At 43.3% G+C, this 24307-nt stretch overlaps 1 protein-coding gene across 1 annotated transcript in view; it reads left to right on the plus strand.

The window, feature by feature from the left end:
- The window catches only part of LOC129178089 (insulin-like growth factor 1 receptor), a 78738-nt gene that overhangs the window by 25445 nt on the left and 28986 nt on the right, over positions 1–24307 (plus strand). Inside the window, exon 3 of the mRNA XM_054769861.1 lies at positions 23009–23312. Within this exon, the coding sequence (XP_054625836.1) occupies positions 23009–23312 (304 nt within the window). The remainder of the gene's footprint in view (positions 1–23008; positions 23313–24307) is intronic.

Here is a 24307-nt window from a genome sequence, read left to right on the forward strand (position 1 = left end):
AAAAAGCCGATCATTAGTGTCAAATTTGCTGTTCATGAATGTTCTGTCATTTTTACTTTATTCACACAATAATGTAACTTTTTCCCGATCCTAATTTGACAAAAATTACAACTTTTTGGTTTGTTTGCCATCATATTACATAAAATGTCTTTAAAAAAAAATTACCAACTGCTAAATTGAAATTATTTTCCATAATATTTTTCCGTGTTTATTCTCGTAAAATTGCAACTTTTTTCTTGTTATACTATGACTTTTTTCCATAATATTTTGACTTTATTCTCGCAAAATTTCTGCTGTTTTTTTAAATATTTCTGCTGTTGTTTTTTTTTGAAATTTTCCATATATTTCAACTTTCTTTTTTTACATTTTCTTCTCCTGATTATGACTTTATGTCCACAATGTTTTGACTTTATTCTCATGACAGTGTAACTTTTTCCGCAGCGCAATTGTTTGCAAACGTCTTTTTTCCTTTGATATTTCAACTTCATACTGTTCCTGTCTGGACCTGCCTCCTCCTTTTGAGGATAAATAGATCGGATTCTGCACCAGGCTCTCAGACTAGAGTTGTCCTATCTAGTCTGACTGGTGTGTGTCCCGTCTAGTCTTTGAGCATGGACTAGACTAGAGCTGTCCTATCTAGTCTGACTGGTGTGTGTCCCGTCTAGTCTTTGAGCATGAACTAGACTAGAGCTGTCCTATCTAGTCTGACTGGTGTATGTGTGTCCTGCCTAGTCTTTGAGCATGAACTAGACTAGAGCTGTCCTATCTAGTCTGACTGGTGTGTGTCCCGCCTAGTCCTTGAGCATGAACTGATGAGGCCTGCTGGGATGAGAGGCCAAAGGTCTTGTAAGACAACCTGAACAGTCCAGTTGCGATTGATTGAATGCCCTGAGCTTACAATGACCTGGATGAATGAGACTATTCACAGGCAAACAAAGAGACGCTTGGCGGAGGTAATAAAAATGGTTGCTGAAATGTGAGGGGTGAAACACTGCAATGAAGAATGCAAACACGGTGCATCCATCATATTCACGAGTCAGCATTCATGCCCCTGCTAATTTGCACAAAGAAAGTAATTTGTATTTTTATTGTATTATTTATGTATTTTCATTATGCATTTTAAAAAATTGAAACAGGTCTGTGGATGCTATTGTGCTAGATCTGCAAAGTTCGCTAGGTTCCCTTCACAACCGTATAGCGCTCGTGGAGACTTTGTGCTGTTACACCGCTCCACACCTGTTGCGTTACGTGCTAACCCGCAGCCCTCCGAGCCGACAGTGCATTACGTTCAGGCAGCTGTAGTCTCCAGGACGCCGTTTATCAAAACTCGACTCGAGTGAGCTCAGACGAGCTACTTTGAGCCATGACTGTGTTTTTGTGAGTCAGTCCATGTGAAGTCAGCCAAACGTAGAGGAAGTGGAGCGGGACCCCGTGAAGACGCTGTCTGCCAGGCTCCAAAGGGAGTCTGTTAGCCCGGCAAATGGGCCATTGGCTGCTGCAGTTGCTGCTTTAAAGAAGAAGAAGGGGGGGGGCACACTTGATTTGATCACAAGCAGCACGAGCGCTGCCGCTCCTGCCAGCCGAGACGCCATTGTTGTGCCATTTATTAGGCGCCTAATAGGAGGCGGGTGAAGTCAGGAGAGTCATCGAGTTGTTTGCTGGCTGCCAAAGATCAGAGGCTACCTGCATGAGTGCCGTGTCTAATTGGACACCATGAAAGCCTCGTTTGTCCGGACATGTCATTGTGTTTTTTACATTTTTTTTATGGCCGCCTTACTTCAAATGCAGCCAGCTCCTTGTGGATGGGAGCAGTGGAGCAATGGAGGGCCGTACGATGGTGATTGTGAGTTGGCCTGTATTGAGCTTGTGTAATCTTATCTGAGATCTATTGTTTGAATGTGCCGCAGTCAGTTTCCAGACCAGGTCGTCCATTCATCAGTGCAATAAAAGCCCGGACGGAAAAGAACAAGTGCCGTTTTCATTGAGTTCTAACATAAAGGATGTGATTTCTGCCTGTGCTTGTTCATAAAGCTATGACAGAAGGAGCTTCAAAGTCTGTTTGCTCTTCTGGGAATGCGAGTTGTTCTTTTTTTTTTTTTTTTATATTTGCGGTCAGGGCGGCATTCTTCTGTGTTTACGTCCCCTATTTGTCCTTTGGTGTTTTTCTCACGTTACCAACTCGCAGGTTTTCCTCTCATGACGGGGGTCGCGTCCGCACATGCGGGGGTAAACACCACGTTTTCAACCTCACACGCGGAGAAAAAAAAAAGCTTGGGAGGTGTTTTTCCGGTGTTTTGTATCTCAGGAGGAGATGAAAGCACATCATTAAAGTACAAAGGAAGTCTTCTGGGATTTACTGGAAGGAATTTTTTGTATTTTTAACCTCTGCCCACAGGGAATACGCATAAAACCAGAAGGATCGGGTTGTTGCTCAGCCTGCGATTAGCTTAATTTACCGTCTTTTGCATGTCAGGGTTGCTTGTTTAATTTGATAGTGTTTTTCTTTCGTACTGTCCTTATTTGTAGCCTGTACTGCTAGTTGAAATGATGCTTGACATAGGTTTTTATTGATGTCAAGGCTTTTGCTGTAGTTTATTGCAGATGGGTTTCCTGTTGGCCAAATCTAGCCTCGATGCGAGAGCACACCATTTTGTATGTCTGTAGCTTTAATGCTAATGAGCTGAGTTGATGCACGCCTGTCTCCTATGAACTTACCCACTTCTTACATGTCCAACGTAAAAGAGGCCATATATCACAAACAACGTAGCATTAAGGAGTGGGACAAACTTTAAACACTAGCTAAGCTGTGTGAGCTAAAGTGCTAACATAATACTCACATTTTAACAGCAACGTAATGCTAGGTTATGGTCATGGTTATGCTCGTGATCTTCTTCCACTTATCCGAGATGGGGTCGCGGGGTGCAGCAGCCTAAACAGGGAAGCCCAGACTTCCTTCTCCACGGCCACTTCATCCAGCTCCTCCCGGCGGATCCCGAGGCGTTCCCAGGCCAGGTGAGAGACATAGTCTGTCCAACGTGTCCTGGGTCTTCCCCGAGGGCTCCTACCGGTTGGACGTGCCCTGAACACCTCTCCAGGGAGGCGTCCGGGTGGCATCCTGACCAGATGCCCAAGCCACCTCATTTGGCTCCTCTCAATGCGGAGGAGCAGCGGTTCTGCTCTGAGTTTCTCTGGGATGACAGTGGTTCTCACCTTCTCTCTTAGGGAGAGTGCAGCCACCCTACGGAGAAAACTCATTTTGGCCGCTTGTACCCGCCATCTTGTCCTTTCGGTCACTACCCAAAGCTCATGACCATAGGTGAGGGTCGGAACGTAGATCGACCGGTAAATTGAGAGCTCCCTCTTCACCACAGCGGACCGAAACAGAGTCCGCATCACTGCAGACGCCTCACCAATCCGCCTGTGAATGTTTGAGTACCTCTTCTCTCAAAAGCGGAGCAAACAAGTGAGGGAGATGATATTTGGTGATTTGGTGCTGATCAACAACCTCTAGGGACACACATTACTGTCATCAAAAAGTCACTTGCTCAAGAGGGTACCTTTTGAGTGGTCTCAAAATGCCATGCTTTTTAGAAGTGGTTTGCCTGGGCACGCTTGTGGAGGGTGGAGCTAAACACCGCTGACTGTTGATTGGTCACCAGAAAGGAAGTCTGGCCGAGACCTCGGATAAGCGGAAGACGATGGATGGATGGATTTTATTCTTTATTATTAAATTATCGACTGCAAAAAACTGACATATTTTTTTGTGAAAGAAACGTACAAAATAATAAAAATATTAAAATGTTAAAAATGTATTTTCTAACCAAGAAACCGCAAATGTGCAAGGTCATAAATGCTAAATTGCAAATATGCAGGGTTCCACTATATTTATGTACATGACTTTGCTGTTGCCATCCCACCTACACCATGTCATGGAAATGCAAGCCTGACCCGAACCGTACTCTACTGAACTGTGCCCCTCGGAGGAAACATGGGTTTGTGGTGTGGTAGTAATTAACTTCCTTTCCTATACATCAAGAACATAACATACTGATGGACTCTCAATCACAACAACCACACAGGACTTGGATTCCCCGGTCCTATCGTTCTCTGGCTCCATAGTGCATGTCACCTCACCGCCCATTAATATTTACATTTCTGTGCCGTGAGAAGAGGAGATAAAAATAGATATAAATAGATAGTATAATTTTACCCCCACAAAAATGAGCCAATCCCAAGCCATGGCGGACCGTGGAGGCGTTTATTGGGTATAAGGTCACGTCGAGACTGTCTGACATGTGCGATACAGTGTTTACGGCTTAAGGAAACCCAGCGAGTGCCAGTTCTTGCTGATGTCTGTCTAATCTCTGCTATGATTAGCTCTGTGCCACCATGTTCTGCGCACACACACTTGCTGATGCTCGATACGTGCCTTGTAAGGAGAGAGATTAGGTGATACATGCTGGTTGCAATGATGTCTGACTTCACAGCTAATTAATGATAAATACAGCACATATGATATCATGTCATGAATATATTTTTGCCTCTTTGTCTGTCCATGTATAAAATCATTTAAAATCCACTTTTCTGTTGCACGTTGCAACATGTTTTTATTTCTGTGTGCTAAATACAGTTTTTTTCTTTGTCAGCAAACATAAAAAAAAAAGCCTTCGGTATTGTCCCAGTATTTTAAGTCCACATCCCCGCGACCTGTTCACAGAGGGTGATTGGGCTGGTAATTACAGGGTCGGCTGTGTAAAGCAGGGACATTCATGGCTACTTTAATTGAACAGTCACACCCATCTGTGGAATGCCTGAAAGAGAACATTACTGGTTTGGTTGTGGTGACGGGCCCACTGTAATTATGTGGCCTTTGATTGGGATCTGTGAACACCGTCTGATTGTGATGAGCTCTGACTTGGTCGAGTGTCTTGTCTGAGGTATGGTTAGTTTGTTTTCCTACGAGGGTCCATTTCCTTCTCTGTTCACTCTGCTGTGGTCACAGAAAATGTAAAATGTTTTGCCTGTGGTCTCTACTTAGGCCAAAGTTTTGAGTTATTTTTGTGTAATGCTGCCTGATATAAAATAATTAAAGGTCCCCGTATTCTACTATTTTTCACCAATTTTAGATACGTCTCCGAGGTCCCACAATAGCGCGTTGTCCAAAATGTAGCCTTGATGCTGGCATTTCGACAGTACTTTTAGTAAGCTCAACTGGGAACATGGCGTTTTGTTTGTCTGCAGCTTTAATGGTAATGAGCTGTGTTTGTCCACGCCTGTCTCTGACTGAGTGTGTGACACCAAGAAGCGCAATTGTGCAGTCACTCATGAGTGACGCTGGGAACACCCAGTGTAGGTAGCAGGGTTTGCGCTACATGTAATTGATCGAGGCGGTGCGCCACTACAAAATAAAAGCTGCTACAATGAGTTGTTGTTGTTTTTTTTTCCCACTTGAAAACAATTAGAAGTAATATATTGTATGAATGGAAATATATGCTATATACATGTAGATACATATACAGCTTCTTATATTGACCACAATTAGTTTGAAAACAATTTCAAATACCATCAAAATGTTTCACTGTGCTTTATTTTGATAAGCATGCACCGGCATCGCCTGTCTGCCCTGCTGACACTTCCGCATGTGTGACCAGATACGCGAGTCAAGCGACACGTCTTGTGTTGACTTTCACATTGTTTCTTATCAGGGCAATGAACAATAGCCCGTAAAATGCGTAGTCAATTGACGAGAGCTTGTCACATGCTAAGCCTATCTATGCCACGTTTCAGTCTCATTCCACTTTCTGGCATTTTTGTTTACATGCCTGGCTGGCGGCGTCTAGGTAGCTCGTTTTATGTGTGCCAAGCGCAAGCTACGAGCTACGATCACCATCACAACTTACTTTTTAAAGTGTCACTTAACAATCTTGCTCTCTTATCATCATTGTAATACTTATGGCTTGTCTTCAAAACACTAGTTGTGTGTCGAAGTTGTGTGTCGTGTGTGCAGCTTTAGACAGTGATGCTATCACAGGGGTCTCCAACAGGTAGCTCACCAGCTGATGTTGAGTAGTTTGCCAAAGCTTCCCCTCTTTGTATTTTTTATAAGTGTTCAATTCAGACAGGACACGTGTATTTAATGACAAAAGAGCACACTGAGTGGGGATGTGCTTTCCAAATAAAGCACAATTGAAATGTTCTCTTTGCTCTCAGCAACGTTGCCATTAACAATTTTGCAATGTTCTCGGTTCATGTTGTGCTAGTTGTTGAAAAAAGTTAAATAAGTTAATATATAAATCATTTAAAAAATTGCTATTTGTCCTAAAAAAAAAAAAAAAAAAACAAAAAGCAGACACAGCAGCGACACAAGACGGGGGCGGCAATCCGTCCTCCCATGCAGCCCACCACCACAGCTTCAAAAATATCCTAAGGGAAACCCTGAGGTAAGATTGCAAGGTTTATTGTGTGTCTTTCTGTGTAAATATCCCATGTTGCAATGCAGACACCTGCAGCTTATAAACAAGTTCGGCCTACAGGTGGGTGCGGCTTATATTCAGGTGCACTCAGTAGTCGGGAATTTTGGGTATTGTATATGCTGAAAGAAAACACACAATCACAAATGTACAGCTCATAAAAGAGGACCTTTTAAACACCTTTTTTCCCCACTTGTGTTTTGATCCTTTATCGTAGCGAGCGAGGTCGACTGGATTCGCTCCAAGCAGGCCTTGGAGTCTAGTTGTGATAAGTCGCACATGAGCATGATTTTTAAGGTTGCCAGAGAAGCCCACCACAGTCAACCGGCCGTCCTGCTGCTGTGAGGAGAATGGGAATCTTATGCTCTGGTTCTCCTGTACCTTTCCATTAAATTTCAGGCATATTTAGCATGTAAACACGCACAAAGAGTATGCGGTTGAGTGAGTTAGAAATCCGTATAATAAACGTGAATGATGAGAAATGCCATGTCATTTGTGGATGTGTTTGTAGTTTTTGTGTCGCCTTTAACACTTGCTTGCACAATGTATTACAATATGACGGGGTGTCGTTCTTGTCATTTTGACTATGCAAACAACAGATTGGGTGGATCAGGAGATCAGTGTTGAGTTGTACACTGGTTTGTTGTTTGGCCAGCTTTTGCTTCCTACATCCCGGTACCACGATAACGATCCAGCAACACCTGAAGCCAAGATCACGATATCTCTCTTCATCTTAAAACATAAAAGACTCACAGGTACCCAGAAAAGGATCCTTCGAAAAACCTAACACGCCCTTTTTTTATTGTCTGGCCTCCCTATCGGCTCGAGGGAACAACACTTTTTTTTTTTTTTTGTCATGTCCTTTTTTCCAGGGTAGTCAGTTGGGGGATGCCAGGAATGTCTTTTGTCTCCTGTTATCCAGTGGTGTCAGCTGATCTGACAAATGTGTTTTCCCAAACAAGATCCACAAGGTGAACTGCTGGCTCTGTTTAGACGAGCCTAAATGGAATAGTTTTGCTTTGTTGCCTCCGCTGCTTTGGCTACAAGGAATTAAGAGGGATGATTTTGCCAGCAAGCAGTGACTCTCCATGACTCTTTCATCGGGTGACTTCAAGGAGCTAATACGGGGTTGGCATGGGCTGATCCGATCCAGTATCCGTATGGGTTCCCATACCAGAGTAATTCACGTTTCAGAAATTGTGCCGACTTGTGTTTTAATGTTGTCAGCAAAGGTAGCCAAAAGAGTACAGTGATCCCTTGCCACTTTGCGCTTTGAATTTCGCGGCTTCACTCGATCAGTTTTTCAAAAATATATTCATTCATAAAGCATGCTGTTTTGTGGTTGACTATGGCCTATTATTAGTCAACAGATATGCATATTTAAGCAAATTTGACATTTTTCTGGGCTTAAATGAAGCATTTTCAAGCATAAAAATTACTAAATGAAGTAAAATACAAATATAGGCATTCAGAAGGCACATTCAAAGATGTGATGATATGTATTGATCTGTATGTATGTATGTATTCTACACTGGTCACGAGGTGTCAGTAATGTTGCGATAGTGTTCGGTGAGACACACACCAGACGTGATCGCAGGCCTTTAGTGTAGGTTTGAATGATCTCACAACAGGCACAATAATCCCCAACATGGGCTACTATTGCGGCCGTAACCCATGCCAAGCGAAAACTCCTTTAGCACCGGAACACCTTTCTAACATGTATGAGTCTTAATTACATCTTAAATGGCTTATTTACACTCTTTATGTCTACTATATTGGATAATATGAGAATAATGGTGACTACAGGGGTGCTATTTCATGTCTAGAGGGCTCTAATAATGTTAAAAAAACATATTTACAAGGTCATAAATAGGTTTTTATAAAATTTTATAAAAATATTCAATTACAAATAAGGAATCCTACTTTGTAGAAATTCACGATCGGTTCTGGGCCACACGCAACCAATTAACCGCGATAACCGAGGGATTACTGTATCATGAATGTCGACACTTACATTGTAGCCATCCTCCTCATACGCACACATACACACAATCCTCATACACACAAGCGATATATGCCTGGCTCGTTCTCGGCCACACAGAACTGTCTGTTAAAAGCTACAATATCATAATAATAGAGAGGAGTTTGTTACAGCCTTTTCAAATCAACAGTAATGATATTTGCTGATATTCATTTAGCGTGGTTGCGTATTAAAGCCAACAGAGATCTCAAGTTCAGCCAGATTTCTCGTTTGGAGAAAACTATGTCATTGACAAAAAAATGTTAGCTAATGTTTTCATTATTGTCATGAGAGGTGTAATTCACATTTGAACCACTAGATGGTACTCGAGTATAGTGTATGTTGTTTCAAATGTATGCCATATATGCCATATAACCGCATGGAATGGTTGCATTTCTTTTGCATTTCTGTGAGTGTGCACCATTTTGCACTGTTTTGTTTACATTTGCTGACCAAACTCCTCAGTGAGCGTTGACTATCGGGACGAAGAAAAACGTCAGTGTCAGTCCTCTGTGTTCATGTGCTCACCTTGTTTAAAACCGAAATATTCCCACACTGGGGCTGTCGGCTGTAGCAGTCGCTTCACAAAACATCGCTTCTGCGCCTTCATTCATGTTAGCGGGTGCTGCCTCACGAAGCTGACTGCAAGCACTCTGTATCCACGCACGAGTAGCCCCGCCTCCACAAAGAGGCTGAATGAGAAGAGGGCTCACTCTCTCCGTTCATTCCACTATGGAACCAATGCGCACAGACAGATGCAGAGTATTATTGTGACAGGCCAAGCTGTATTATTATTATTATTATTATACAGGATATTATCATAACAGCAACAGTATTTGGTCTCAAAAAATGTTGACAATAATATCTTTGAGTGTCAATTTGTGGTACAATAAACATTTCAAAACATAACATAAAAAGTCTGTTTGTCCAGTCATTTTTTTTTCATTATACTTTTCTTAAATTTAACGTAAAAATCTCGTCCTGTCTCGTTCTCGTGGACCAAATCTCACGCCTCATCTCGTGAGTCGGGTGTGACCAACCACAGGCCGCCTAACCCTTACTGCTGGCCGTCTTTTGTCAGCTTGACACTTTGACACGCATTTTGCCTCCGCATTGTCCCACAATTCGCTGTGGCGATGTGTCATTTAGATGTTATGCCTGAAAGCGTGAAGACTACTCTGTTAATGCTTAAATTACGCATAAAGCACGCAGCTCGTGACTGAAAACGGTACGCATTGGCATTTATACCTATTTCTACGCAAGTCAAGTACTGTTTACAGTACATCCAGTGTATGACAGTACGCACAGTGCACATTGTTCCCGCATGGGTACGCATTGTCACCACCACTTCCCGCATCTGTGAAGCAACCGTGGCATTATTTGGTCCCCCTTCGTCTTGCGTGATGCCACGCTATAGCAGGCATCACCCCTGGCGTCATTATTTATTCTATTTGCAAGGGACCTACAAAATGTTGAACTCCAGAGAAGAAGCTCTCATTGCAGAGAAGAAAAGGTGTCTATATGATGTCGCACTACTTGCCGAGGACAAGGAGAGAATGCAGAGAGAAGAAGGCATAACCCTAACTAGAAAAGCACGGACAGTGTGGGTGAGGGATTGGCTGACTAGAAGACATCACGTTGGGCATTATGAACAGTCTTAGTTCCATATGGAACTATCACAACTGTTTGGGGGCTGTGTACGGTAAGCATGTTGCTCTGGAGAAGCCACGCAAAGCGGGATTATTCTACTACAATTATAAGGTATGAGACACGCTTTGATACGCATCGACTGCATTGTTTGCAAATAGGTTGTGTTGCTGTCACGACAAGTTCACGCAGGTGGTACAAACATTATTTTGAGCATTTAACGCAAAGTTTACACATACTTCACACCTGTTTACAACCAATTTACTCATTGGCACGCAAAATTTGGGCTACAATACATTATATATTCTAAAATTAAGAGCAAAAACCCTTACAGATTCCATTATGCGAGGTTTCGGTCTATGCACACATGTCAGACGCACGCATGTGTCTTTATTGTACCTTCATACCTCCACATCAGAACCACACATATGTTTAGAGAAGACATCACTTTATCCTCGTCAGACCACCCTGCAGCCACTCAAGGCATTTCATCCACCGTCTCAAAAAAATCCCAGTCCGACCGACTCGTACAAATCCCCTCACTGAGCGAGCTTGTCCGTCACATGGAAGTGTAATCTCAAGTCTCTGAGAGCGCTTCACATCTGTTTCCCTTTGACTGTAATTATCCAGAGGAAGCCTCAGACAACAGATCTCCTGTGGGAGGCCTCTCCACGCTGTGGGCGACCTAAAGGAGGCGGGTGTGGTGGGGGAGTTTTTTTTTTCCCTTGATAGTCTCGTCAACAACAGCGCGAGTGCGAATCGTCGCGTTCTCCCTTTGTCTCATACTGTCTACTATTCAGACTCGTACTCATACTCTCCAAACCTTGGCAAAGCGGTGACACATCCAAAGGAGTCGTACTTACACCAGCAGTCAAAGGTTTGGATGCACTTTCTCATTCAATAGCATGAGGGACGTGTGTTCCAACATTTAACTGGTAGTGTACACACAGGTGTTTAAACCCATCTTGGAATCTACAGGTGTTCAGAAAGTGCCACGATAGACTTTCCCAACTTGTGAAGATACAGTATATGGTTTAAAAGATTAGCGAGGGAAGCCATCTACGTTAAGGTTGGGAAGCCATCGCTGAACAAAGGAAGAGGTCTGCGACACCACCTGTCTCCCGCATACAATGCTGTCCTTTCACCCCTTCCTAAAAGATTCAATCATTTAGCCTCTAACAAATAAACCAGGTGTAGCCACCTTGGTTTCAGGTGGGTCCATAACCATCATTACATCTGACTGGAATGCCAGCGAAGGTGATACCACCCAAACCACCATCGTTGGCAAGCAGTTGGCCCCACTCCATTGTATCCTAACGACCGTCATTTGACACCACAAAAGAGCAAAACAATTCCTGTCTGCCTCGTTCTTTTGAGGATAAATACACTGACTCTTTCACCAAGTTTCAGACTAGAGCTGTGAGCTTGAACTGATGAAACCTGGAAACGTCTTCAAGGACAACCTAAACAGTCCAGTTGCGATCGAGTCAGTGCCCTGAGAATACAATTCTTGGAGCACTGACTTCCTTGAACTTTCCCCATTGTTCTGAGTATTGGTCCGTCCAATGAGTGCTGTCAAACAGATCCTTTTTGTGCTGCCATGGGGACACTACCAGCTGCAGTCAGTCTTGATCACTTACGAGACGTTCAGAGGGATTGGTCTTGTCTTGTATTCAATTAGAGAATCACAAATGAATAACTGGAGATGGTCTTGCAGGACCGAATCGTAAAAGGCACAAAATGAATAAGACGTTCAAGCCCATGATGACTGCATACAGTATGTACAAACTAGCCACTCCGGATGGAGGCTGAAGAAAAAAACTGGCCCTGGCCCTGGCCCTGAACCTGACACCTGAAACCAACCTTGACCTGGCTTTAAGCCACAGGCGAGGTTCAACTCTTCCCTAATTGAGAGCGGAGTTCGACCATCTGATGCTTGTCAAGACAATTTGGGAAAAGGTTTGCACTTTGTTAGATCACTGCAGTTTAAAATAAACTCACAGTTGTCCCGGTGAATTGTCTGTTTGTTTCCATTAGTAACAGTTTCCATCAATATGTTCCATTGTCTTTAACGTGAAGCGCTGTGTAAATATTTTATGGAGGACTCAACAGCGTCTGTAAATTCGGTGGCGATGCTTTGTTTGAATCGGGACCTCAATGCTTGATGGATTCTGGCAGGCCAAACACAAACACACATTCCACTCGACAGAGTGCTCGGTTCTTTGTTGTCGTCTTTGTTGCTCAAAGCACTTTGCTGCCACTGTCTCATGGATGTGACCAACTCAACCGGACGGCCAGATGTGTTGTCGGCTATGTGATGTCGACTCGGCTTGCCGACAAGAAGCGCTCGGTCGCATTAAGCAGCAAAATGCACTTTTAAATGGAGATCCTGGTGCTAATGATGCCAGGCGGGGGCCGCAGTTAGACGACCCACTGCTGGCGGTCCAATTCACTGAGCGGCCTTAACACTGACAAACTGTCTTCTCCAAACAGAGCCAGCTTTGTGTGTGACTGGAAACAGTAATATTGGGCATATTGTGTTTTCTGTCCATCACCAAGCTGTTGCTGTGTTTATGGAGACTGTGCCGGTGCTGTTTATTTTCCCAAATTTGCCTGATTACTGGAAGTTGCCAGGAAGAAAGGGGAATGTGTGGAGATGTCCTGAACTGACCTCAAGGATTTTGTGTTTGGAGCCATTTTATTCACTCTACTCCGTACTCCCTCAGTACGGCTCGGATAGAACACCACTGTGTGAGAAAAGTTAAATTGCAGGTAATTGGAGTATCAGGGAATGACCACATGTACGGTCAACAAAGAGCTTGGCAATTACCAGCCCTTATAATTTGTCATAAAAGCCCAGCAACGAAAGCAGGGATTAGCATACTGTGTATGTACAAGTATGCTACATTCATCCAAAACTTTGTTTCTGTGGCTTTTTGAAAACATTTGAAAAAGGCTTTATTGTAGTCAGCCATCATAGGACACGCTCATGCTTGTTAAAGGTCTCTGGTCGCATTCTAACTATGGCTGCCAAAAATAATGCGTTAACGTTGGGTAAGTAATTTATTTAATGAATTGTGTTAGAATTAGGGATGTTTGGTATTGGCTTTTTTGCCGATATTGTCCAGCTCTGTTACCGATATGTGTAACATCACATGTCTCCTGTCGTGGAATGAACACATCTTTGTCGTATTTTTGTTTTTTCTTGGTTGACTCTCTAAGCATTTTTTTTCAGTGCCGTCTGTCCCTGTTGCTCGCATTAGCAGTGCAGCAGCACGCTGCATTGCAAAATGCATGTACCCAGCCATTCCGGGGCAGAATTTCCATACTTCGCACCATCAGATTTTAGGCTCTAACAATGTTAAAAACCTTATTTAGAAGATCGTAAAAAAAAAATTTATGCTCCAACTACGAAAATATTTGATTTATACATTAGGAATCCTACTTCGCTGAAATTCACTTATTGCGGTCGAGTCTGGAAGCAATTAATCGCGATAAACAAGAGATTACGGTATCTCCGACTCACAAACACGTCTGTAGTCCGTTCGTCCCGGAAACAACACTTCCTCATTTTGGAGGGGCATTCACGGACACTCTAAACTCCAAACATCACAACAACATTGTTGTTATGCGCGGATGTGGTCTTAATAAGCAGAAGTTTATCAGCATTCAAATGTGCTCAGAAATCCCAGAAAATACACTCAAAACGTGAATTCAACTTGAATGACGTGACGTCTTTGAACGCTAACCCTCACTGCTCATAATAACACGGTACATATATGTAATCATGTCCTGTCATTTATTTTTCTGTTGATAAAATGCAGTAAAAACGGGCATATTTCAGGCACGATTGCAAATGGTGATTAATCATGATGAGTTAATTTGAAAACTGATTAATCTGATTAAAAACGTTAATAATTTGACAGCCCTCATGCTAGCAGTAATGCGTATCGGTTGAGCCTGTTTATGAGCACCAAATATGAGAAAAATCGTCTGAATTGCTCCACTTTGGACGGAAGAGTCGGTCAAGTGCCCGCTTTTGAAGTTTCCTGACGTTGTGAGGGAAAAAGTCTTTCCTTATGTACACAATACTGCCTCTGACCCGCTCCTAGCTAGATGACCCCGCTCCTTGAATACAAAACAGGCTTTGCTACACATATTAAAATGCAGCTTGGAGCTATGGAGATGTGAAAGCTGTACGGGTTTTGTTGTTTTTGTTCAGCAAATGGGCTAATCTCGCTTGTTGTTGCTGGTAAAATGCAAGTGTAATGTTTGGACTGCAGCTCACAAAGCTGCGCTATCTGTTACGTTGGACAAATGCAGAGTTACAGAGTAAAAAGTGGACAAAGTGCAGGATACCAGCCAAGCACAGCTCATTAGCATGAAGCTACCGACACACAAAACGCTGTGCTCCCAGCAGGGCTTACTAAAAGCACTTTTAAAAATTGCATTCCAGCATCAAGGCTAGATTTTGGACAATACAGTTCCAATTAGGGATGCATGCACTTGTGCCGACGTTAACGGCAGTAACCGGACCCAAAAACCGTGGCTATTGGCGCCTGGATTCGGTGCTAAATTCATGCAGACTTAGCTACCTGCAACAAGTGCTTGAAGGTGATATTTTGCAAGTCGCAAATAATGTAAATAATGCGACGTCCGCACAGAGACACACAGAGTCTGACGGTCTTTTTAAACTTTTTAATTGGTAGCAGTGGTCAATTCCAACACGGTAAACCTGTGCACTTTTCTCCGCCGCTGTCCACAACATTCATTCGTTATCCACCGACATCGAGCAAGAACACTGGAATTCTGACCATCAACATTACATCACAGAATGTTTTTGCTGGAATTGTGTGGAATGAAGGCACTTGTACGAATGTATGAAGTACTTAGTCTTGCATGTTCCCCGTCTTCTGTATTGCTGTGGTTTTATTTCATGTTGGTGAATGTATTACCTAGTTATAATATTATTGATATTATTGAAGCCTTTCAATTACTATTTTGTTCAACTTGCATGTCATAAAATTCCGTAAAAATAAAAAGGCATAGTTTTTGGACTAAATTTGTGTGTTTTCCATTTATAGTAAAAAGTACCGTGTCAAGCACCTTTTAAGCACCGGCACCCTTTCAAATGCACCGATATGGCACCTGCATCAGATAGCCAACCTTACTTCCTATTGTGGGACCTCTGACACTTTTCTTTTTTTTAATTGTTGAAAAATTGTTTTGGGACCTTTTTTAAGTGTTGACAGTCAAAACAATAATGTTGGTAGCCTTCTTCATGACATATCATGACGTCACTACTATTAACAAAACATTACAAAAAATAGTGGCGGCTCAGAAGTACAAAGCATAGTTCTAAAGGGTTTGCTAGCCGACAAAAGCCGGTATCGTCAATGATGGTAAAGGGCGGTCAAGTCCAGTGCCATCGTTTCCATGGTGAAGTCAAAAATTGCTTTAGCCCTCGGGTAATCTCTGGCAAACTTTTTTGCACTTCTCAAACTTTGCGGCGATAGGAACAAGCCCTGGGCACTCCCTTTGTAGCGATGTTGGCCTTTCAGGTGGATGATAAGGCTTGACGTGTTGAAGCTCGATGTTTTCTTCCCTCATGGCGGAATGTTTGCAGAGCATTTGGAGCACTTGGCGAAATGTCTTCCTCGAAAACTGTGAGGAGGTCCCACACGATCGACGCCGTGTTTGTTTACTGAGTGAGCTCAGGGGAAGTTACGACAGGCCGTTTGCAACACATCACAGAACAGGAGCGCTTGATTTGCTCACGCTAACTCACCTGCAGCACAGTATGGGTAATCTCGCCACTTTTTTTTAATGGGTTATCTGAGTTATTTTGTAATGTTATCTGATTTATCAGTATGACGTCATAATTCCTCATATGGGCCCGATAATGATTGTGCACCCATACTTGTAATGCTTTTTCAGCACAATGTACATTTACAACATTGCTTCTCATGCATATGCCGACATAGAATGCCCCAAAGACCATTTTGTCAGTGAGGAAAATGAATACGTTAACTTGCCATCACCAATTCCTGGCATTCGGTTGTTTTTGTAGCTCAGTGTGCACAGTGGTCATTTTGTCAACGCTGTCATCTGTACACTAAACTCTTTCATGTTCGTCCTTTTACTTCACACATCAGGCTCCCTTGAACGCTTTTTGAACCGGGGGTCCGGGGAGCACGTGACTTCAGGGAAGTACAGTACGCCTGTTAGTTATTTCAGTGTGTCAGACGCAGGAAACGATGCTTTGGCTGATTCACAAAGGGTGTCATCACATCGCCAACCCAGCAGAGCGTGCTCCGACTTGATTGTTTACGCCGCTGCCTGCAGTCTAGCGTCGCAGTGCAACTGGATACCGTCAAGACAAGCCGAGGAGAACCTACTGCGGAGGACTGTTGTTATTTTTTGGTTTGTGTGCATGGCGTACATACGTGCATACGTGCTCTCTTCACTCCAGGACGATGGCAGACATGGCAGCAGCCACGGATTTCATTCTAAACAGACATGTCATTAATACTTATGGACTGTTGCTAGAAGGTGAGGATATGAAAAAACTTGACTTCAGTTGACATTTTTAGCCGTAATGGTCTAGAGGTTGAAGGGGGGGGCTGCTAATTGCGAAGCCAAGTCATACAGGAAGTTTAAGGAGCCCCCAGGGCCTTTTTCTGCCAATGTTTATCACCTGGGCAACGCAGTAAAGGGTAAACACAACATTCCCAGTATTGACCACAGCCATTGCCATATAATGGTCACATCAGGGTAGGTTTGTTAAGGTTGGATTTGGAGCAACGCTAATTTAAAACAGTATTTCTTGGTGCCTTTTTTTTTTTTAAGTGAATAACAGCATCAGTTGCATAACAAACGACTTGCTGAGCCTCATTGGTTCCTAAAAATAACTTGGTGTTGTGGCTTGAACCTGCACGTCTGTAACATTGGCGTCTTCTGAACTTCTGGTTTGGACCGATCCAGATTGTCATCGCCCAAGACATCTGCTTCTCAGTCGCGGTTGCCTTGCCCCGTGCTGCTGACCGAGCGCACGGCCGCCATGTTCAAACCTTACGGGATCGAAACCAAGGATTAACAATTAGGTGCGTTTTTTTCTTTGATCTGAGGACACGGACCACCATCAATGATGTTGTGTGTATGTTTGTATCTTGGCGAAGGGGCAGGGGACAATAGAATGATTTGGATGCAACGGACCAGAAACATTCTCACCGTTTTGGCCGGAGACTGGTGTGAATTTCCCAGAATACTTTCCTGCCGGGCTGGTACTTGTCAATCCCTGGAAGCCTCCTCGCGGCTTTTTGACCCACAGCATCCATCGAGCAAGGCATGCGGATACAGTTTTCATACATTGAGAAAATAATCAATGAATTTGTATTTTTAAACTTTAAAAACTTTAGTAGAGAACTTCTGTTTTAATGCCATGATTGGGTTGATCACTTTGCAGTGGTCCTGAGAGTTGTCACATAATGGATCCAGGTTAAACTACAGACTCAATCAACAGCGCCTCCGCTGGTTGCACCCAAGAAGTGCACTCCATTTGACCTCATTTGCTGCAAGAAGCATTTAACTCATTCAATCCCAGCCAACCCCAAGACAACCCCTTCAGTAGCGGCCATTTTAGACCATTTTGACTGATCTTTCAAGGCACACAGAACATTGTGTTCTACGGCTATATAAACATGGAACCTGCCAAAAGTAAGATTAGACTCTCGTCTTTCATCAGAAAAAAAGTTTGTTTCTACCTTTTTCCGTTCTTTAGTAATAAGCAGTAGAACATAAGTAAGTTTCAGGAAAATATCAGTTCCTGACTAAAAAAAGGGAGAAATACAGCTTTTTGTGAAAAGATACATTTAAAGCACTACTTCCACTAACACAAATAATTTTTGCTTTTATGACAGCTGAAATATCTAAACAACTATACCAACATAAACAACACAAAAAAGAGGTTGTCTTACATCAAAATACCAATTTATTTACAAATATAACACCATCAACTATTTACAATTTCTGCATTTGGAGCTAGCTGCACGGTGGCATGTGTGGCTAGCATGTTGGCCACACAGTCAGGAGATCGGGAAGACCTGGGTTTGAGTCCGTTTGGGATCTCTGTGTGGAGTTTGCATGTTAGGTTAGTTGAATGTGAGGGTGAATGATGTGCCAGGCTCCAGCATACTACCCCCGCCAGCGTGGTTTCCAAATGTCCATCCATCCCTTTTCCATCCATTTGGAACTAAAGTGCGTCCACTCCTCCACACTCCTCCTTCCTGTCACGTGTGATCCTTCCATTGAAATCATCCTTATCAAATGCACGTCTGCCACCTAGTGGCCGTTTTTATGGCTGAAAATTGATCTGAAGTGAAATGCATGAGTGGAGAGTTGCATCATCTCTTTTTGCCTCTCGCGCAAAAAACCTTCTAAATACGTTGTTGGGATCGGGCGTTGGGGATTATAAGAACGTATGAATACGTCTTGGGTATTGAATGAGTTAATAGTGCTGCTGAGTTCAAGTGGAACATGCATGGGTTTGTTTAAAGTTTAAAGCGCATGCAGAGGTTGATAAAGCTGCTGGATGCTGACTACTCAGGGCCAACTTGCAGAGTTCATTAAAAAAAAAAAAGCATCACCTGCAGCCATAACTCTTAAAGACAATTTAGTTAATTAGAGACCTCGGCGGTTATTTGCTGGTGGTTAACTCAACAGCAGCAACAGCTAATTGGGGCATTTGCAGTATTCATAGCTACCCTCTTATCGCTTAATTTTGGGTGAAAGCCTTAAACTCACCTTGTTGTATTGCTGCTAATATAGCAAAACGTTTCACATCAAGTTCAAAGCAGGTCTTTCCCTTCCCGAGCGCCTTGCATGACTAGTCCACTCCACTTGGTGGCAGTAGCACACATCCTCTCTGGTTTAACAGCCAGCACAGAGACTTTGGAATCTCAATTGTTACATTTTTCCGTTGTTCTTTCACATCTCCACCTGCTTTCTACACGCTGGCACCTGTGGGTGGTCCAGCGCCCCCTGCTGGCAGTCCTATTAATGGCAGTGTTTTTGGAAGGAAACCGTGTCAAATTGCTTTCCACCCCCTACTTCCTTCTCACCGTCTTCTTCTGTCCCACGGCGCAGCAGCTCTGCAACAAGTTAGCGCAAAAGATGGCATCCATTATGTTGCAGACATCCAGCTGAATCATGGCGTCTTGCACAAGTACCCGTCACACCAGGTTGCCGCCCTTTCCCGACAAAGGAGCTTGGTGGGTTTCACCAAACTCCAAACACCACCTCCTTCTTCTCCACCCCAGATGTTTTTCTAGCACCTTTCTGGCACATTTGCTTACAGTAGAGGTCAAGCGGGTTGTCAAAGATGGAGTGGGGGGGGAGTCAGTGCAGAGGAGGAACATTGTGTGCCTGAGAGACGCACCATAACAGGCCTGCTGAAGCACTGGTGGGACCACACAGTGTGGAGGCTTCTGATTGGTGTTGGGGGAGGTCACCTCATGGTCACTGCATGATGCCGATGATGATGTGCTGTCATCACGTGGGAAAGACAGTACGTCCTTCTCCTGCTTCGTGGATGAAGAAAGAGATGTTATGTTGCCTGAGTTTTTTTGCTAACGTAATGCAAACCATGCCATCTTTAAGTATTATTGATTTCTCATCATGAGTTGACTTTGGAAGGCTCATGAAGGACTGACTAGACAGAAGCACACAGTAAACCAGCTGGAGCCACAGCAGAAGGATGAAAGAGCCGCGGCTTGCAGACCCCTAAGTCAGAGCATAGAAAATCTGTTTATAACTTTATGAATACATTTTATTATTTAAACATTATTACAACCTCGCAGACATGAAATAACATGCTCATAGTCACCACATTGCGCAACACTTGTGCTGCAGGGACTCGAGATGACAGCTAGCTAGGGAGCTAACAAGCTAGCGAGTTAACCAGTTAGCCTCCCATTTATTTCTTCCAAACTTAAGAAGCCAAAAACGTACCACTTCCACACAGAATGGGAGGAGAACCTTTTTTGACTCTATCATGCTGGTCATGCCATGACCGACTTCATGGCCTCATGCAGTGTTAAGGTAAGGTCATGTCTCAGTGTTTTGTGTCATTACTGCCACCTAGTGACAAGAAAACTACATATCACTTGCGTTTGGACTAATAATAGACCAGTCTGCCACAAAACAGTATTAAATTAATGAAATCATTTCGGAAACAACATGATATAGCGAGGGAGCGCTAGTCGTACGGCGATATTGCGAGGTACGACTGTACTGTATTTCCACAGTTTATTGCTGCAATACCAGGCGGTGTCACTAGGGGGCTGTAATTACCGTCATTATGACAGCCATCATGTCTCTCGGTAGAAGTCGTTAACACACCACCTGTGGCATCTGTAAAGCGTGAGCGGCAGAGGTTAAAGAGAAATGGTTTCTTCCATGATACGTTGTTGATATTTCATGCTGCGTTTATAATGAATAAGACATTTATTACAGAGCCACCCACTAGAAGGTTAATGCAATACAGAGCTGCCCCCTAAATGAACATGCATTGTATTTGTTTTGTTAAGATGTCAAATAATTGTTGTTGTCAAATTGCAGGAAAATCCATAATCCATAAAAATGACATGCACAAGAGTCATGGCCAATTATACAAATTAGACAATCATGTAATTCCCCCCCCACCCCACCCCCACCCCCACCCCCACACAGCACAGTTAGAATGCAGCCCTGTGGGTTGATTTTTTTTTGGCCACTTTTGTACAGTGGTAGTCAGACATTTTTTTCAGATGTAAAAATTGCATACCGGAATTGGAGTAAGGCAGCAGTGTGAGTATTTGTTTTCTGGGGAGCTAAAGACCTATCTCACTGTCACTGCTTCTCTACTCCTTCATGGAGTGTTTCATTAAAATAAGCTTACTCCCGTATCATTTTAAAAGCACCCGAAGTGAGCGGGATAGGCCACCTTTAAAGCGAAGCTCCCAAAAGCAGAGCTGAGTTTTGACACGTAAATATACTCGCGTCGTTCCGCACAGCTGAAGAAGTAAAAAAGAAAGGGAAATCTGGAAGCAGCGTGTGTCGTATCAGTCAGCATCGCTGAGACGGCACATCATCATCTCCCATGACCTCACCGTGTGTCCTGTTTAAACATGCGCCACCCCTGGCCGAGGCTGGTGGGTGACATCATCTGCGTTACGGATTTTTTTGCTCTTCTCGTCCTCATTGTTTTCAGTATTTTGTTTTTTGCTCTCAAAAGACTTACACACACACACACACACACACACACACACGCACACACACACACACACACACACACACACACACACACACACTCACAGCGCCTCAAAGGTCTCCGTCATTTTAAATGGATCTGCTTTTCTATTAAAACACCAGGCTGCTGCCAGGTTGGATGCGCCATACAATACTGTACTGTACTGGAGGTTCTGACTGGGAGGGCCACCCCCTCCCCCCGAGAGCAATTTGTGCCCTCAGCGGGGATGCTTGTAGTTCTGTGGATCTGTGCCGACCTCATGAAGTGCTCACTCGGCAATCCAGACTCCCACCTAGTCTTTGTTTTCATTGTTAGTTAGCAGGATTGCGTCAAAAACAGGACTTCATTTAACTTTGTGAGTCTGGTGTAGCATTTGCATGTTTTGGCACGGTACCTCATTTCTCAGTGAATGATGCATGGAAATCCAGCAGGTGGGGGTGTCTATGAAGGTGTGTAACTTGGTGCATATCTAAATTTAAAAGTGATTTAACGCCTTGTCTGGGGTCTGTTCTGTGCTTGGTGTGTTTTTTTTTCTAACATATATCCACTTACTGGCACTGGTTTTGTGGTTAAAACTACGATAATCAATTAATCGAATGAGGAAAAAAACCAAGATATGCATGCATTCGTGTTTGTATACCTCGTCTCCTGGATGACTGATGTCTGTGTGCGTTTGTGCTACAGAGGAGTACTCTTTGTCCCTGTACGTGGAGGCGCGGCTACTTTGGCTAGCAGCCAATTAGCCTCGTGAGCCAGCATACACTAACATGAACGACGGCGCAAAAGCGATAGTTTGTAATCACGTTGTTCTGACCGATTAGCCACCAATCAGTATCGTCCGATTTTCGTAAAATAAATTCTGTGATCGACATATGCCGATAAAACGCCAGCAACGGCCATCACAAAAGCCGATCACCCGTGGCGAGCACCATTGCAGTCTGCAGCGTCCCTTTTCGTGCAGTGCAGTGTCTTGACCTAACTAACATCGTTAGTGTCGTCCTCCCACTTCCTGCCGTGTGGAACCTAACTGCTGCCACTTGCCACCAACAATGCTGGGCGGGGGTAGCACGTTAAAAAGCTTTAATACGGCCTTTGAAGAACAACACTTGACGGAGTATGGTGGGTTTTGTAGGCTCACGGTCCCGGCAGCTGACGCAGCCATGTGGCTAACACTCACTGGTTTGTGTGTTGAAATTTAATTCATGAACATTTTTGGCCTCTTTTTAATTTTTTTATTTTTTTATTACCTATACCGCCATCCTGTGTCCTCAATAAAATCTAAAAAATTAAGTGAAAATAGTTCATTAATAATTCACTGAGAACCGTGTGTCATCAATAAAATTAATTATTTTTAATTAATTAAAAAATTACGACTAATTCCCTAAGATGTTGTCTAGAAAAATCTTTTTTTAATGAGTACGTCAAAGTTTTCAGTGAAGATGCAAGAAAATCACAAAAAGGGAAATTCCAAACACACAAAACATTCATTCTGTCTGGATATCATAAGGTTCCACTCGTGTACGATCCTCAAATGATAGTTTATTTGTGTAGATGTTCAACTTTTCCCTTTCTTCTCACCCTCAGAGTGCCCGGAGAAGTGCGGGAGGCAAGCGTGCACGGCGAACGGCGAGTGCTGCCACCCTCAATGCCTGGGCAGCTGCACCGCTGCCGGCAGCGACACGGCCTGCGCCACGTGCGTGCACTACTACCACCAGGGGCGCTGTGTTGCTGACTGCCCTCCTGGCACCTACAAGTTTGAGGGCTGGCGATGCATCAGCGCCGAGCTCTGCTCCAAAGTCCACCTGCCCGACTACGACAGCTTCATCATCCACGAGGGAGAGTGCATGTCCGAGTGTCCCTCGGGGTACACGCGCACCTCGCCCGACAGGTGAGTCTGAAACGCTGCATCGAGGTGCCGGCTGTTGTTTTGGTGAGGGTGGAACCTCCAAAGTAGAACGCTGTTCATTCTTTCGTGTCTCTAACTACACTATTGCTGTCTTAACACATTTATTAACTACACAGGCAATGTTTAAGTGACATTTTAACATTTTTCTTAATCATTTCTATTGTTTTTGTTTTTAATGTTTTTGTTTCACATATTTAGGAGTTTATGCAGAACAATCCCACCAATTTTATTATTAGTGACCTTAGGGGAACTCCAGCCTTTTGATTCTGTTTGAGAAACACGCATGTAAGAAACCAAAACCTGTCCTGAATATTCAATTAATTTCAATTTTGTGACGTGAAAGTACAGTAATACCTCATTTATCATGGTTAATTGGTTCCAGACCTGACCGTGACAAGTGAATTTCCACCACATAAGATTCCGTATTTATAAATGGAGTATTATTTTTGTAGTTGTTTACAACCTTCTAAATACGGTTTTTAACATTATTAGAGCCCTCTAGGCATGAAATAACACACCCATATTCACCTTTACACGAGTATTGCCAAACATAGTACACATATTAAGAGAAAATAAGCCATTTCAAACATAAATAAGACTTGTTCTGTAAGTGTGTTCCAGTGGCGCGAACAGGAAGTGATGTCGGGGGTTTAGAGTGTAGTTTTATCTTGGCGTGGGTTACGGCCACAGCAGTAGCTCGTGTTAGGGATTACTGTGCCTGTTGTTGGATCATTAAAACCTGCAATAAAAGCTTGTTCAAACAATCAAGTCTGGTGCTTGTGTGTCTCACCCAACATGGCAGTAACATTACTGACACCTAGTGTCCAGTGTAGAATGCTACATATCACAGTGTCGTTGAATGAGTCTTCTGAATACCTTATATTTTTATTTCAGTTCATTTAGCCATTTTAACACTTGAAAATGCTTAATTTTGGGCCAAAAATATGTTAAATTTGCTTAAATATGCATTCAACCAC

Source organism: Dunckerocampus dactyliophorus, chromosome 3 (genome assembly GCF_027744805.1).
Source record: "Dunckerocampus dactyliophorus isolate RoL2022-P2 chromosome 3, RoL_Ddac_1.1, whole genome shotgun sequence".
Lineage (NCBI taxonomy): Eukaryota > Metazoa > Chordata > Actinopteri > Syngnathiformes > Syngnathidae > Dunckerocampus > Dunckerocampus dactyliophorus.